Source organism: Falco peregrinus, chromosome 6 (genome assembly GCF_023634155.1).
Source record: "Falco peregrinus isolate bFalPer1 chromosome 6, bFalPer1.pri, whole genome shotgun sequence".
Lineage (NCBI taxonomy): Eukaryota > Metazoa > Chordata > Aves > Falconiformes > Falconidae > Falco > Falco peregrinus.
Genome location: NC_073726.1, coordinates 2586680 through 2601674, shown reverse-complemented (window position 1 = coordinate 2601674; position 14995 = coordinate 2586680). Strand labels below are relative to the sequence as shown.

Sequence of the window (14995 nt, the reverse complement as noted above, 5' to 3'; positions counted from 1 at the left end):
CCTACAATTCTACCTATTACTCAGAGCCCAACTGAACAATGGGGGCTCTATCTAAGTTTTTATTTAAATGCATGCTTGATTTTAAATTGTGTTGAACCATACAAAATCAAGTCTGTCCTTGCATTTACAGTTAAAGAACATATATTGAAGTGTTTGGCTGAAGACAGGCCAGAACATTCTGCTGATTTCAATTAATACTTCCATCTTGCCCTCAAGTTCCTACAACCATGAGGTATAAAATCTATCAAAATCCCCATAAAAGAATGAGTATTTCCTGGAAAATTATATAAAAAGGAAGAATCTAGTTGTTATTAAAATGAGTGTTCTCTACAAGTATCAGACATTTGTGTGGTGGATGGATTTATAGATATCAAATTGCAGATATCACTAACTCAAATCTACTGTATACTTCAACTGTATTTCAGGCTTACACTGTTTTAGTTTTACTCTTTAACTTGTAGAAGTCTGAAGGGCTGTTACTAGAAAGAGTAATAGATTAGAAGCGTGGAAAATTTCAAGGAAAAGGGAAAGATCTCTAATGGAATCAAAGTCCTGGAGTACACAAACAGATCCTTGCTGTACTAACTGCTGTCTGAACAGGCATTTATATCAGTGTCTATGAACATTTTAGTAGATGAGAAGCTGGACAGCAAAAAACAGCAAAGCATGATGTTGCAGAGAATTAGGAAACCTCAAATGAAAAACATTCACAAAAGCAGAAGATAAAGCAAAAGAAGCCATTCCAAGAGCTACGAAAGAATTCCCAGCTATTCAGAATATCTTTTCTTCAGAAAGCTGTTTCACTTTTGACATAAGGTAAAAAAAAAATCATCATTTTTGGTTTTGAAAAATTCTGTTAAAATTTGATGCATTTTTTTAAAAAAATGAATAAACTATCAAGATTTATGGAGAGCACCTGTGCTTTTATCATTGTGTATAGTTATATAGACAAATTCATTACAACAGAGACATTCACATTCTACAAATACTGCATACTTCACTGGAAGAAAAGATGCAAAATAAAAACACCTATAACTTCAGTGCAGAAGGAAAAGCAGTTTAGGATCCAAACCCACACAGCTACAATGAATTAATTTTAAAGTCTCAGTGGTTACAAAAATACACGGCTTCACTAATAAAGAGAAAACAAAGAGCATTATAATTCATACACCACCTTTTTTTCTTTTTCCTTTCTTTCTTTTTCAGCTTTTCTAGATCTTTCTTGGCTATATCTAGAATTTCCATTGTCTCTTTCTCTGAAGAAAGCATTGAAGCAGAAAATGCTGATGGTCCACCAAAGTATGTGGATCTTGTTGAAGCTCTTGACAAGTTGCGTCGAAGATTTTCATTCACTGCTTCGCTTTCTAGTAATTTTGCTCTTTGGGGAAAAAACAAAAAAAAGGAACAATTGTAGACCATGAATCACAAATACTGCTAATGCATGAGTTATTGCAATGAATTACCTTCAGTTCAAAGAGAAACTACAGATCAAGGTGAAGTCTCACAAGATACAAGTGTAGTAAACCCCTCGATGAGACCATTTTACACAACAGTTATGTATATTGTACCTATATCATAGACCCTAGACAGAATACATGCAAAGTATAAATGTCTGTATGTACACACAGATATACATATAGATATATATCTGCATACACTGTATGTATATACACATTACACAAAAGCTACGCAAACTCTTAACACTGACTGGGAATAGGCCAGATTTTTTTGATTTTTGTTTTTGCATGATACACCTCCAAGAAATAGAGAAATAAAAATATCCAAAATGCTTAATTTTTTAAAATTTTATTTAACAAGAAAGCAGGTGCTTCTTTTTTTGAAACAGTAAATTCTAAGTAGTATTTTTTCGGTACTATCCTTTATATATGAAGTCATGAATTTATAAAACAATCATTGCAAATTTTGCTGTCTTTTGTGCAACAATATCAAGTCATCGTCATTATTTAGCAACATCTTACTTCCACTTCTATTGTCAACTTAATCTTCAACATTTTAATCTTTTGTGGCCAAGACCAACACCAGATGGTCTTAGAAACTGAAGGACAACTGTCCTAAAGTAAGTCCCAAACAGGAAAATTTATTTACTGGCTTGAAATATTTACTTGCTAACACTTCCAGTAGTTTTTTTAAATAAAAATTGTTCAAATACATATTATGCAAATACCTGAGATCTTCAATTTCCTTGATATAATTATGAATCATGTTGCTAATTTCTTCATTTCCTTCTCCTTTGAAGGACAGGGAGAAAGGGGAGGGTGGGGGGAAGAGAAATATTGTGAAAGGATGATAACAACAGCAATATTTGAATATAGTTACTAGGCACAAGGTACCAGGAAAGAGAAACAGTCATATAGGCTACATGTTTAGATCTCATCTCATTTGTAAAATATATTTCCTCCTTAAGCTGCATTAAGTTTTTGGTTCCTCTGTGTTATATGATCAGGATTACTAACAGTAACAACTTCTATTTCATTTGTTTTCCATATCAGCACCTTTTAGCAATGCATATACTATAAATCAAAAGTAATCTGACAAACAATGCACAAAAAGAACAGGCAGTCATAGTTAGTCAATTAGTTGATCATTCAATGAGGTGAAAAGCAAGCCAACATTCAACCATCTGTGACCAAATCCTTACTGAAAGCAAAATATATAAGTATAGCTAAGCAAATAAATACTTCCTATCCAAAGGTATTATTTCACATTTGACATTGCAAGCAGTCCTAAATGAATGGTCAAATCAGGGTACCAAACTATTTCTATTTATAGAAGTCTCCCGAAACAGAGGAATGGTGTTGCAGAGGGGGGCCTATCCCTGTCAAAGCAGGTCCTACATTACTGTTAAAAAGGCATCACTACATTCCAAGGGACCCATGAAGGAAGAACAGAGAGAACTGATTTAAGTTCACGAAGTTAAGAAGAAGCGTATGCACAATGCACCCACAGCATACCTGCTCTGGCTAGCACTTGGTTGGCCTGATCGCTCATAAGTTGCGTTATTCTGGCTCTCAATGCATCAATAGTTTCTTGCATTGCTTTAATTCTAACACGCAGGTTATTGTTTTCTGTTTGCAGCATCGCGTTTTCATGAAACATGTCATTGATGCTTTCAACACCTTCTTCATCTATAATCCTTTTACCCTTAAGAAAGTAAAGTATAGTATTTTATTACTAGCAAAGGCTGACCTACACATGAAAAATTTTTAACTTGGCAAAGGCGGTCCACAGATTACTTGACATTCCAAATAGACACTCATAGAAAAATATAATCTCTCAAAAAGTTTGAAACAATGCATAAATGGATAGCTTTCAAAACACTGATGTCTGGCCAACACCTTAGCATTTAGGTCCTGTGAAATTCCATCTTAGTCTGAAATATAAATTCTTGAAGAGGTTATGAAATAAGATGACAATTCTTTATCAAATCAACGTACTACCTCAAGGATAACAAAGAACGACACTGTTTGGTAACCAAATTTACTGCTGAAAACATTATCCGTTTCAAATTTCAGGAAGAAATGGGCATTGTGTAGTATGAGTATTCGCCTTATATAATTTAAAATTTAATTTTAAAAACTCAAATAGTTTTAGCTGTCTGGTAAGTTTTTAAAAGCAGTACACAGTACCTGTACACATTCATTTATTCACCAGTCTAAATCGTGGTCATGTTTGCTTTCAAAATAACTATTTCTCATTGCTGAGCATGACATGGTCAACTTTTGCCTTTCAAAAAGCAAGTAGCATGCAGCACCTGTTGATGTCATTTGCATTCACTGATGTATCTGTTCTCTGGGGATGGAATCTATGTTTTCTAAAAACATCTGGTAATCACTGGAATTAGAAGTATTGTGTAAGTAAGGGTTGCTATTCAAAAGTTTTTAGCATATGGAGTGGAAGTAGCCAACAGAAAAACAAGCTGTAGAATTATAAGCATTTCAATGCAGAAGAAATCCTAAGGATAAACTTACTGTTTTGTATTCCATGAGTTCCATCTGGAGCCGTGCAATCTCACTGCGCAAAGCATTGATTTGTTGACTAGCCCTATCCTGATTAACGACCACCTTGTTCTTGATGTTCCGTGCCCGATTAGCGTACTTCAATGTGTTCAAGGTTTCCATGAAGTCTCGATCTGAAGGGCTCACACACGCTATCATGAGTGTTTGACTGCAAGTTAGAAACAGGTCAGCATTACACATCAAGAACAAAAACAGTAGAGAGAAGCTAACATGTCTTCAGCTAGAAGGTAAAGCAACAACAGTGTCTTCATAACGTATATGAAAAGATTCCTCAGTCTAACTCTCCGTAGAAGATTGTCAACCACAAAGTTCAACACATCTTGTATCACCCTAGCATTGCTTAGGAGATGCTAGATCATTAATTGTTCTACATGTAAAATTATAAAAGTAATTAATTGGTGTCCCTAGAAATCTTTTTCAAATTATATTCAGTTTGCCTAATCATACATAAACTGAGATTTAGGAACTTAAGACCAACCTGAAGTCCTAGACAGTGATTTGGATCACGTAGTTGTCCAGGACTGCCTACTCCAATTCGTGACCTGTCCACCCACTTAATCTGAAAGCTGCCTGAATGCTCACCTTAGCTGTCCATGCACGCACACAACTGCCTAAGGTATCTATTGTCTACCTTGGGCTCTCCTGAGATCCAAACTGCCTGACTTCTCCACTGCAAATCACCTCCTGCTCTCCAACTGAAGCCCAAAAGCTTAACATTAGTATGTCTGGCTGTAATTGTATTTATTCCATGTTTCATAACACCACTGCTTAGAGCACTTCCACAGAAAGCAGTAGGACCTGAGCTCTAGGCCCAAGAGAGCTATAAAAAAACATGTTCCTTGCTGGTTCCTACGACACCCTCTCACCCCACATTATGGGATATGCAGGGTGAAAACACGCTCCCTGCTCCAAATGAAAGACTTAGCAGACAGACCAGCAAGAACCAGTGGTACAAAAGCAGAAACAAGGAAAAGATTTTTTTATTCCAGCCAAGTGGTTTCACCATTCAACAGGCTGATGGAGGAACTGGGGTCCTGCCCCCTGCTCCCTGGAGCACACTCATTTGACATTAGATGAGGACAACCTAGAGGAGTTAGAACCAGAGTTCCAGCTGTAGACCATCCTCTGAAGGTGCCTACACAGCCCAAATGCTCAACTGATACAGAGAAACACGGAGGGAAACACAGACTGAGCACTGCCTTCCAGCCTTTAGAGGCATTTGCTTTTCTGTTGTAAGATAAAGCTCAGGGTGGTTGTGCTAGGAGAAACGTACTGCCACCAGGGCACTGTCTGCATTAGGCAGACTGGATTCTGACTGTTACTTTCTACAATTTCAGACTGAAACAAGCAAGTCAATCCCTGCAACTGTTTGAAGCAAGCCATTACCGTCACCATACCCGCTGTGAAACTAAACAGGAAAGAGTAACTAGCCTAAGGATACAAGGAAGATTCAGCTTCAGCAATTCTTCCGCAGACCTCCTGCATACCTTTGTGTCAGTTCTCCAAACTGCTCGAGCTTAGTCCAAGATAAGAATATGCAAGATTAAGAACAAATTTTGAATTCCGACATCAGGATTACTTGTGTTTTCAGTTGAGAATATGATTACTCAGAGGACTGATTCTGCTAGGTATCTTGTCTTGAAAACTGAACAACTTGAACTCCACCTTCTTATCTGAATTGCATAATGGACTACTTTCTTATAAAAAAACAAACAAACAAACAAACAACAAAAAACCACACACCACAAACCAAACACCTGTTCTACTCTTTATTTTACCACTTCTTTAAACTGCTCCCCCTTTCCCAGAAGTTATGAAAGTTTTCATTTGTCATATTATACATTATAAAAATCCTTTCCAAAAGGATTCTTACTTGAATAAATCAAGAAACATCAATATTTAAATTCTGCTTCAGAACTGTTACAACATTGTATTTCAAATCAGGATTATGGTGAGAATAGTAGTGATACAATGCTTTCATCATCATTAACTCAGGACTCACTCCCTGCAATCTAACCTGAATCACTACTAGCAAATCTTTTTAAAGTATTTTCAAATGAGAAACAGCAACAAAAATAACAACAACATTGTATGCTGAACTATGCAATTTCGCCTGAAGAACAGGAGGGGGAGCAGCTGTAAAATGGGAAAATATTCTTAAGTCACTATTTCAACAAGAGTGCAATTGTAGAAGTGGTTTAAAAAATGCTCATTAGCTAGTGTATTTGATATAAAATTTAGTCAAGAAATGTTATTTGAAACTATTTCTGGAAATAACTACAAAGTGCTATGCTCTTGATTTCTGCTGATTTCCCTGTAATTCTTGCCTTAAGCTTTCTGAAAATTCTAGCCTTTATTTTACTTATTTTGTTTGGCTCTTTGCTTGTCCTCAACTATGCAGTGCTGCAAGGTGTTAAAGTTGTCTCTGTGAAGAGCAGAGCAGCAATTTATGAATTCTCTTCAACTTCTCCCTATGGCTCTGTGAAATGCCCAGGAAACTTCCTACCCTAAAAACAGCAGTTATCCATACTGAATTAAATAGAAGAGTAAGAGTACTACCTGGCTAAAACACACTCAACTACAGTCTATTTTGTATCTGTACATGTGACTGTTACAAAGTTTGTGTTATTTTAATAACTATGTTAATGTTTGCTTAGACAAAGCTTCCAGAGGTCAAAGCCTCTCCTCCTTGTATGTGCAGTAGGTATACAGAACAGGTTGGCACAAAAACAAACTAGTGTATCGCCAGAATTGTTTATTAGACTCAAGTCCAGCCTCAAATAACTGGACAGATGCACCATACCCCGAGATATATAACCTTTATAGAAAGATGGCAGTGCCTGTGCTAAGCTGACTCTAAGCTCCTGTGCATGGCAATCAGAGTAAACAATGAGTGCCATTTAAAAAGAAATTAACAAAAAAAACACTCTGAAGGAGAAACTCATCACAGCTTCAAACTATGCTGTAATTAATAAGGCTATAACACAGTAACAAAAATTGCTATTTATGCTGTCTACAATCTAAAGATGTCTTCACGGAAAAGGCTTATCCTGGAAATAGTAACTTTTAAGCAATTCAAAAACTCATGTCCAGTAAAGCTGTAATAGCGCTGAAAAGAACAATGCAAAAATTCTCTTTAAAATAGTTGCCCTGGATTGCCAGCATTTTCTATCATGACAGTAATTTATCTTTGGAACATGCCTCCAACAAAAAAGGCAGCTATTTTTACCATTGTTTAATGTTTATTTTACATTCTGAAGATTATGTACTCAATGCTCATTCGCAATGAAATACGTAAAACGTTCTAGTTTTCATACCTGTTTCCCCCAAGAGAGTCTTGAAGTAACCTTGTAAGCTTTGAATCTCTGTATGGTACATGAGTTGCCTTCTTACTTTTATCTCCCAGCGCACTTATTACATTGCCAAGTGCCAGCTATAAAACACCAAATCACGTAACATGCCAGTTAGAATCAGTTCGTGAGTAGTTTTATTTTTAATACTGCTATGAACTGGGGTCTACATATTGTGGAAAACTGAATATGCTCATGAAAGTTAAAAGTTTCTGATTATTTTTACATTTTACAGAGGACATCTATAAACTTTTGTGCTATCCACAGTGAAACAGATAATTTGCAGCATGGTATCTACAAGTGCTAGACGCTTAACAAAATTTTTGTGCACTGCCTATTGATATTTCATGTCAGTGGCAAACCAAAGTTAGAACTACTTCGTATAACATTTACTTTTGATGATTAAAGCTGATCTCTACTTCTAGCAGTAGAAGTAGAGCTCTAGATCCTAATAAAATTAATCTGCTTTATGCTGGATTTGGAATAAAATATAGACCATTAATACAAAAAAAACCCAGAATTTAGAGATATGAAATAAGGAACACCTGAAGATATAAGCACTTAAGGCTTGAAATTATGTAGTCCATGGGTATCATATTTCATTGTTAAAAGGGTCTAATTCATATGCATAAAACCATCTAACATTTGACTGTAAAATTATTTTTAATGTTCAACTGCATGAACTTCAATCACACACCAAATTAAGGAATATTCCTCTAGATGGCACCCTGTTCTTAGCCAGTTCGTAAGTTTTGAAAATGGTCTTTCCGCATCCAGCAGCTGGAGATCTGCTTATGTAGCACATTTTTGCGACTACTTTGAAGTGTTTAAATCACTCTCAATTTGTTTCCCAAAGCTGAAGGCTACAATTTACTGTAAATGAAAGTTTTGTGATCATACAAAATATTACTTTTTATCATACTGATTTTCACCTTTGCGCATTCTGTATCCTATTTGTTATACCTATGTCACATAAACCCCCAAATTTCTCTTGGCTTTGTGCTTCTATCAATGATGAAATTTAACTGAATTCTTTCTCTTCCCTATAATATAATCAGAATAACTACCGAATATAACTACTGTAATGATGGCAAGAGAATCACTAAGAAAGGTTGCAGAATACTTCTGGTATGACACACCAGACCAGAAAGACAGATGTTTTCATAGTTGAAGTAAAAACGTATTTTTGTATCTTTAAAGCAGAATTGCACATGGCCTACACACAGCCAAGTAACTCAAAACAAAGGCATGAAAGTACAATCTCCACTGACAATCACCAGCTCTACTTTTTGGTGTAGTTAAGTAAATGTTAATTGAAACATTTAATACAGTTAATTAAAAAACTACATAGAGAGCCAGTACACAGACAAAAAAAAAATATGAAGTGATGCTATAAATTAAAAGTTCTATTTCTACTTAGAAGTGTTTTGCCTGGGGTTGTTTTACATTATGTTTCATAATTATAACACAGAACCAGCATTTATTGATCCATTAAGTTTATTCATTGTCCATGTTTTACACGCCTATACTCCTTACAACACGCTAGTAATGTTCTCCAATTTCTCATTTTTATTTATTCTGTCAAGACACAAGCAAGTGAAAGGAACTCTACAATATCTTTTAGAAGTTAGAGTAACTATATTTCACAACACTTATAATTACTATAATTTCTAGTTAGATTCTAGTAGAACTGAGAAATTGTTAGCAAGCCAGAACCTACTAAGAACCAATATATACTATTATATCTTATGCTACTGTCCTTGTTCTGCACACAATGCGTTTCTACTTTAGTGATTACATAAAAAAAGAGTGACCCAAAAGGGAAGAGGAGAAGATGGTACCAACAGCCTACAGAAAACAAGTTGTATAGTCTTACTAGTCCACAGTTGATGGAAATGCCTTCTTTTGCCCTTTCTCCTGTAGCTCCCGTTCGCTTTAACCTTTCAGATCCTGCTAGATCAACAAAATGGAACTTGGCAGTAAGAGTTTCAAATTCATTCATCTCAGAAGACTCAGATATTATCCTGTTATCGGTGGTATTATCCTGTAATAAAGAAGAATCCATAAAGCCTGGTAAGATTTTCACATTAACATGAGTCTACTGCAAGTTCAGTCAACAATTATTTACAGAACTACTTATTTGTCATGTACATCTCCTCCCTTATTTGCTCATTCTCCTGCAACAACAAAGGTATCTCTCTCTCAAAAAAAACCCCACCTATGTCTATTTTAATCATATGTACTAACATATCATTCTTGAAGATCCAGGTCTTAATGCATATAAATATCAATTACTTGAAGTATGAGCTACAAGTGTTTGATGGAGGAATGGGGGAGTACATATACGAAAATATACAAGTCTTCAGCAAGGTGGGCAACAAAATCCATACCTCTCCTGGAATGCAAGTCTTAAATCAAGGAAATTGATTTTGCGAAAGAAAAAGAACACACAAAAAAACCAAACCACAAATACAACAAATTAATTACATTATATTATTACCCCCCAAAATTACCAGATCCACTTACCCACTTAGTCCATAAACCTGCCAAATAACTGTAAAATATTTTAATTTTATACCTCTCTAATCCCCACCATCAGCTCTCCTGTGACATGATTCTTCCACTTTATTTTAGGAATTATTTCTTTAATCCAGTTTTCCTAGCAGCCAGTATTCCACCAGCACTTCTGACTTGATCAGAAAATAAGGACAGCAGAGGGAACAAGAGAGAAAGAAAAGGTTCCTTTCTCCGCACACACCCCCCACCCAAGTAAGCTGTAATGCCTGGCACTAGACCAGTGCCTCTGTCACCATGGGGTACCTGCCCAGGAACACAGTGTGCTACAGGCAGGTACCGTAGCCTCAGCCTCTTTCCACTTCAGGTCTCAAAGCACAGCAGCAAAATTATCTCTTTTCATTATATCATCCCAAACTTTCTTCTATCAATGAGCAGAACTGTACCATATACTGTGGAGTTATATTTTACTCTAAATGTAGACTTGTTGTCAGGAAAGCAACACAACAAGGAAAATCTTTAAATCATTCGCCTCTTGATCCTCCTGGTAAGACAGCCATTGCAGGGCAATTTCTACTTATTTGTCATGGCGGCATGCAACATTCACACAGCCCAATGTACAGGCTTTATTAGGCATTTCTATCACAGTAAGTATAGACTGTTCTGGGTTTTCTTTAAAAAAAGAAACTTGGGTATTCTGCAGCAATAATCTTCAAGCCAACTTTGCCACTGCAAGGGGTAATGCACACCTCTGCAGACCAAACTATTCTCATGACGTTAAACATTGTGTTTACGCGATCTCCTCTCATAGCAGTTTCAGAAAAGAACAGGAATCTTGCCACTTCCACGAGATCAGAAATCACTGTTTCTGATATCTTGACATTTACACTGCTGTGAACTGCACTCTTCCCCAGCCCTCAAAGCAAGGATTAATGCATCCTTTCACTCTTACTTATTTACGAAGTCAAATGTACATCCAGAAACTTCTGAGAAGCACGGATGGTGTAAACACAGCATGAGGAGCAGTACCTGGCTGCCTGCCCACACCGGGCACCAGTGACTGTGCACAGAGGGGACACAGCCAGTGCTGTCATCTGAGGAGGACAAAGTCCGTTGCCCTAGTAACAAAGGTCTCCCAAAACCGTTGTCTACAGAAACTTGAGCTACATCTCTCCTGGCCACCCAATAATAGCTCGTATTAATTTATATTCCAGGAGTGTTCAGAGGCCAATGTCAGGTCTAACCTCTACTCTCCTAAACAGCACAGGGAAAGAAGAGGGTGCCGTGTTCACAGATTAAGGATCTAGCAATGCCCAGCTCCAGACAGTCAAATCATCTTCCTCATATCTCCCTCAAAAAAAGAAAAAGGAGAAACAAAACACAGTTTAACATAAAGCAGAAGGCAGCCACCTACTCCTTTAACACAAGCCTCTGTTAAAAACCAGGCAGAGCCAGGCTCAGACAGTGGGGAAGGCTGCAAGTGCACCAGCGTAGGTGGATTTCTGGGCTGACAGCCTGTGGGAAACAAGGCTCCCAGATGAGTTGCCTCACTCCCCATATACATGGAGTTTTCAACAAAACCTCTGAGCAGACAGTGTCACCACACAGTGACTGAGTTGCCCTGTCCTGGCTCGAAGTGTGATGCCAGTCCCTCCCAAGTCAGAAGACAGACAAGCTGCCCACACCACCAGATCCACCGTTTCAGCGTGGAAAGCAGGAAGAAGTGCTTTTAAACAGGTGTATAAAGCAGGTCTACATACCACAAAGGACCAGGGAGCGACTCTCATTTTGCCTGCAAATGATTATTTGTAGTGTTAAAAAAAAGTGTACACCCACCCACCCCCACCCACCCCAAAAAAAAGCACTACAAATCCAATACACTGTTCACACTTAAAAATGTGATATCTATGGGTATAATGCTAGCCAGATACTTAGGAGTTCACCAAAATATTTTAAAATTCTGATATTTTTATAATAATTAAATCGAGTCCCCCTGAAACTATTGTAGTTTTCAGCAATATGTATTTATTCAGAACTTTCCTCTTTACAAGATACACCAAGAACTGAACAGTCACATGAAAAATCTTCTACAGAGTAGCTCCGAGTATGTTCATAGTTCAAATTTCAGGTTAAGTACACAGACTTAATAAAACGTCTGAACCCCAAATAGATATTTAAGATAAACACACTAAGCCTCAGAATCGAATGCTTTTCTACTTGCTCCTTGTTGGATATCAACACTTAGTCTGGAATATCCCAACATTTTCAGTGAACCAACTGCAAGCTTAAACCCACTAACTACTAAAACACTTTAAAACGCTTTCCCAATTAAAGACAAATTACATTTTAACTTTCTTTCTTGTGTATGTTGCAATGAAATACTGAAGAAAATGCTAGAGGAGGAGAACGGGCAGAGTCATGTGAGAGGCTGCAGTTTATGGTTGCCTCTGGCTAGAGGATGGTTACATATGCACAGATTAAATCAAGTTATTATAATGCTTAGCAAATTCATCAAGCGTGATGATGAACTGCAGCTTCTTTACTAAGTGCAATTCAAATAGCACTGGGTACCAAAACAATATTCACATTCACTGAAGTGAAGTTTAATAACAGCAAAGATACATACAGTGTTAAATGCAGGACAGACTCTGGTTTGGCATAAGTGTATAGTAAAGATAGCATGGGACCGTGAGCTCTGAACGTTCATCTGAGTGCTGGCAGTGGTTCGAGACAAAGCCCCCAGCTTCAAGCACTGCATCATCTAGAAAACAATCAAGAAGTACATTGCATTGCTTGCAGTTTAAATAACGGGTGTTCCTATAACATTTATGGCTATGGATATAAATAAGCTTTTTTCTTTACTATGATTTCAGTTCCTATATGCCAAAAAGCACAAAGATTCTTAAATAAGCAAACAAAGTATTTTTGGTGACTTCTGAAAGAAAATACTTAAGTCTCTTTCCCCTCTTTTTACTGTCCCCTAGTAGCAACATAGCAATCTTCCACTCACCTGTGACAAAAATTGTACAATTTTTGTACAAAAATGTGCAATAACATTTGCATTCAGATTTGCAATGTATATATATAGCAGTTTACCTCACATCAGTCATACCGCAAAGCCTTCTTGTCACAGGAAAAATAGGATATAAGATTTGGGAGGTCAGATTTACACACATGCCAAAAATGTCTCTCTCCACAACTATATTAATGCTAGAAACAGACTTTTGCTACTAAGTGAAACTGTTATGCACTTAATATCAAACATTTATCAGATTTAATGCTGCAGAAACTAAAGAAAATAAGTTTCAGCTAAATTTTACAACTACACTGACCCAGATGCAGATGCTAACAAGCATTACCTCTATTTGTAACAGCTTATCAAAACGTACAGATAACATTTTTAGAATGTACATGGTATGCTACAGAGTAATTTATTTTCAGTTATCACCTCCGATTCTCCATTCACAGTTCGGGTTGTAACACCCACTGTATAAATTCCTCCTGCTGAATCTTCATGTATTTTAATATTTGATTTTTTATTCTTCGCATCAATATCACGTGTGGTATCAAACAGATCAAGAATTTCTTCATTGTAAAGCTGAAGAGGAGGAAAAAAAAAAAAAAAAAAGAAAACATTACTTTAGGAAGAAATTCCTCCAGCCTAAAACATCTGTGCATGGCACATAGAGTTCTAAAATTCTAAATGCCAAGGCTCTCAAAAAATGAGGTTGTGAAACACAAGGACAACAGGATGACGGACAGAGCAGCTGCAAATTAAGTCACCCACACACCTATTACACCACCCAAAGAAGGAGTAGCTTCCTCCACGTAGTCAGGTCTAGGAGAAAATTCTTTGGTGGGACCAGGGAAGGGGAAGCACTTTATGCCAGCAGAACAGCGGCAGCAGTGGCTTCTGTGGCTGGCACCTGCTGTCTTCAGATTTGACCTTGGGTTTTCCTTTTGTTTTGTTGATTCAGTTGGCTGCGCCCTCCTCCAAACACTTCAAACTCACTCCACTTGCTCTCCCTGCCACCACATCTCTCATCTCAGCTCTCACACCTTAATAATTCTGTCTTTCTTTCATTTAGATAGGTTAAATTCCTTCCAGGGCAGGAACAACTTACAGTAGTTTTGGTGCAAGCTGCTTATTAAAGGCATCAACCAGCAGGCCAAAAAAATGCCATGGCATGGTTTCTTGCACAGAGTTTGTATACTTTCCTCCATACCATAGCTACACTCTGGTGCCCTAGATTTGTTTACAACTTTCAGGCACAATTACATGAGCAACAGCAATCATTTACTCCATGTTTCAGGTTGCTTAATGTTTACTGTTTGTTTCACTGGGTCTCCTGAAGGTAAGTACATGTACATTTAGTGGTCTTTCGACTCAGTATCGTCAAGCACTTCACAGACTTTTAGGTCAGTAAATTATATCTATAACCAGGAAAAACAGGAGAAATTATTATGCAGTTATCTATGTTAGAAGAGATGGATTATCGTTTCACAAGAATGTTTTGAGTTTAGGAAGGGTGTTTAGATCCAACTGAAGACATCTGGACAGACAAAAAAAAAATAATAGAAAAAGCAGCACCCCACTGGGAATGTCATGGCTCAGGTCTCTGCTAATGTACACTAGAACAGTTCCAGTGTCTTTAATTTGGTTATATCAACTCACTTCAGCAGATCTTAGGCCAGACTCAAAGTCCCCAGGTAAAAGCCAAAGAACCACTGCAACAGATCTGTATTCACCCTGTACTTTCTCATATGCTGAAAGCAAGAGGATTTCACTTCTCACAAGTGCAAATCCATCCCTGAGAAGAACAGGCTCAGCATCTGTGAATGTAATGCTTTTAATTCTTTATGTATTATAAAGGAATTATATTTTATTAAGCATAAAAACTGACACCGCAATTTAGAGAGGATCCTGATAATGCACCTACAAGTGCATGAGACTCCATATGCCCATCCTTTTGTTAGCAGGAAAGCAAGGAATCAAGAGAGGCAGACTGCAGCAAGCTGGAGAAGCAAGAAAGTAGCTAACAGAAGTAACAGTTCCCAATAGTTACCTAGCTGTCAGACTTCAAAGTTATTCCA

General features: G+C 37.2%; 1 protein-coding gene across 9 annotated transcripts in view; it reads right to left on the bottom strand.

Moving 5' to 3' along the window:
* Positions 1 to 14995, bottom strand: part of KIF21A (kinesin family member 21A) — a 92357-nt gene that overhangs the window by 43028 nt on the left and 34334 nt on the right. For all 9 annotated transcript variants that reach the window (XM_055808001.1, XM_055808003.1, XM_055808007.1 and 6 more), the window contains exons 4-11: positions 13350 to 13499; positions 12528 to 12662; positions 9264 to 9431; positions 7355 to 7470; positions 3990 to 4185; positions 2973 to 3162; positions 2186 to 2249; positions 1175 to 1378 (exon numbers count right to left, since the gene is read on the bottom strand). In XM_055808001.1, coding sequence (XP_055663976.1) covers positions 1175 to 1378; positions 2186 to 2249; positions 2973 to 3162; positions 3990 to 4185; positions 7355 to 7470; positions 9264 to 9431; positions 12528 to 12662; positions 13350 to 13499 — 1223 coding nt within the window. The remainder of the gene's footprint in view (positions 1 to 1174; positions 1379 to 2185; positions 2250 to 2972; positions 3163 to 3989; positions 4186 to 7354; positions 7471 to 9263; positions 9432 to 12527; positions 12663 to 13349; positions 13500 to 14995) is intronic.